Below are 2249 nucleotides of genomic sequence, written 5' to 3'. Positions count from 1 at the left end.
AAAGAGGCCACCGAGGCCCTTGGCCGAGATCCTTGACCTGGTCTTCAATTCTCCCCCTCGACGCCCTCCCCCGAAGTCTCGCGTTCTCGGGTTACCGGCGCACCCAGGTCTTGATGTGCTCGAGGCCGAGGCGCGTAAATTGGGCGGCGATGGGCGCGTGCTGCTCCCGCAGCTTGAGGCCGACCTTCTCCTTGATCTCGGGGCTGATGAGGCGGGCCTTCTCCTCGGGGTTGCGCGAGGCGTCCTTGACTGTGTCACTGAGAACGCCGAGGAGGCCGTCGAGCTTGAACCCCTGGCCACCGGAGGAGCTTTTGTTGTTGTTGTCGAGCTGGTCTTGGACTATGTCAAAGGCTGCGGAGAGGAAGCCCCTGGCGCCAGACGAGGAGCTGTTGCCGCCGGGGCCACCACGCGAACGGGTGTCACCGCCGCCGCCGCCGCCGCCGCCGCCTTCGGTAAGGTTAAAAATGTCACGGAGATCATCGCTCGCCTCATCCGTAATCTTGCTAAACCCGCGCGTCAGGCTGGCAATCTCATCGGCAAAGGGTAGCGACTGGCCGCCGTAGGCATCGGGCGCAGAGTTATTGAGGCTGAATCCCCTCGAAGCGTCACCGGAGCTGTTCTTGTCCGTGTTGAAGAGGGAACGAAAGGCGTCGACGACTTGTGTCTCGAGGCTGTCGATGGTCTTTTGTTGGAATGTCTCGAGCTCGGCCGTGATGCGGGGTTCGATCTGTGGAGCGAGCGAGTCGACGTACTCGTCGACCTTCTTCATGAGAACCTCCGGAACCCCGCGTGACGACATGATGAAACTGATCTCTCGAGAGGATCTGAGGAGGGAGATGTTGGGAGACTTGGCGAGACACGGGGGGTATTTCCGGGTGGTACGGTAGCCGGATAGAGTTGGGTTGACACGGCACTGAGGGAGGGGTGGAGGGGCAGGAGAGGGGCAGGCGAGGGGCAGACCAGAGTGGCAGGAGTGTTAGGGTGCGCTGCTGCCTTGGAGGGGATGTGACGTCAGCGCACGGGCCAAGTGCTGCTCAGGAACGACGATTGACTGATGAATACCGGGATCAAGCGACGATAGGGTTGCGTTCCTGGCAGTGAATGAAGTAGGTGGTTCGACTTATTTATCTACCTACTAAGTAGAAGGTAGGTTGTGCTTGGTTTTACAAGGACTGTTAGGGGCTCTTTGCAGTAAAAATATGTGCTCTAGCTCTAAGCCAATGCCAACTTCAGACTAGGTAGACAGTCACTCTTAATCCACGTTCTCGAGCGTGGTGAATTTAGGAGTTACAGTGAATTGGCACATCCCTTGATCCTCTTTAAAGATGCGTGATATTCTCCCAAGTTTCGATCATACTCAGGCCAACCAGACAGACATGATCAAATTAGTCAGATCACACGCAACTCGAAAATCCCCCAAAATGAACAACCGTAGCCTCTGCAACGGCACGACATGCCACGAAGTCCTATGCAACCACGCCATGTGCCACAACTGCACGCCCTTGGATGTTGTCACACTGTCTTGGAAGTGCTGCGACTGCCTCCAGCTCACGACTGGTGGGGCCGCCAAGCAGGACGTTTCCAAGGCCATGGTATGCGAGAATCTCACCAAGTTCAAGCACCACACTGGGCAGAATACGCCAAGAAGCAGGTAGATCGTGCACAAAAACTCCACCACATCCTCGGCTCGCATAGCAACAGCTCGTGAAAATCAGTCGTAGCTGACTTGAAGAACGGGGCAAGGGATTCCGATGTTGATGATAATGACTGCCAAGGGACCAGATTGGGGGACGAATCATGGATCATGGACCATAGTAGAGGGTTGCATCACTTCACATTCGACGACGAAACCCCATTACAATCCATAGCAATAAGATACATTACGAGAAACGGCCACCATGCAACAACACACTCACAACTCGACATGCAAGGGGTCTTTCACGTGATGTGGATGCGACCCTGTGGGGTGGGGGCACCACCATCAGGTGCCGAGGCGGTGGAACGTGATCGCTCGGGCTGATCCCAACGTTGGTGCCTACAGCGATCCACCACAGCTTCGGCCGCACCGGACAGGGCTCCTCTGCTGCAAACATCGTCAGCCGCCCATCTCGGCCTGACCCTCCTCAGACCACTCGACTCTCTCATGGCTTCGCCGTCGGAATGATCCTGATAGCACTTTCTCTCCTCTTGATCTTCCCTGCGAGGCATTTGGTGCCGTGGCGCGACTCGACTCTCTGCCTTTTGCTTCG

General features: G+C 56.6%; 1 protein-coding gene across 1 annotated transcript in view; it reads right to left on the bottom strand.

The window, feature by feature from the left end:
- The window catches only part of VDBG_09490 (conserved hypothetical protein), a gene marked incomplete at both ends in the record, with an annotated part of 2624 nt that extends 1825 nt beyond the window's left edge, over positions 1–799 (bottom strand). Inside the window, one exon of the mRNA XM_003000249.1 lies at positions 104–799. Coding sequence (XP_003000295.1) covers positions 104–799 — 696 coding nt within the window. The remainder of the gene's footprint in view (positions 1–103) is intronic.
- Between the last annotated feature and the right edge of the window lie 1450 nt (positions 800–2249).

The sequence above is a fragment of the Verticillium alfalfae genome, genomic scaffold (genome assembly GCF_000150825.1).
Source record: "Verticillium alfalfae VaMs.102 supercont1.15 genomic scaffold, whole genome shotgun sequence".
In the NCBI taxonomy this organism is placed as follows: domain Eukaryota; kingdom Fungi; phylum Ascomycota; class Sordariomycetes; order Glomerellales; family Plectosphaerellaceae; genus Verticillium; species Verticillium alfalfae.
Note: the sequence above shows the minus strand (reverse complement) of the source record. Positions and strands in the feature narration are given on the sequence as shown.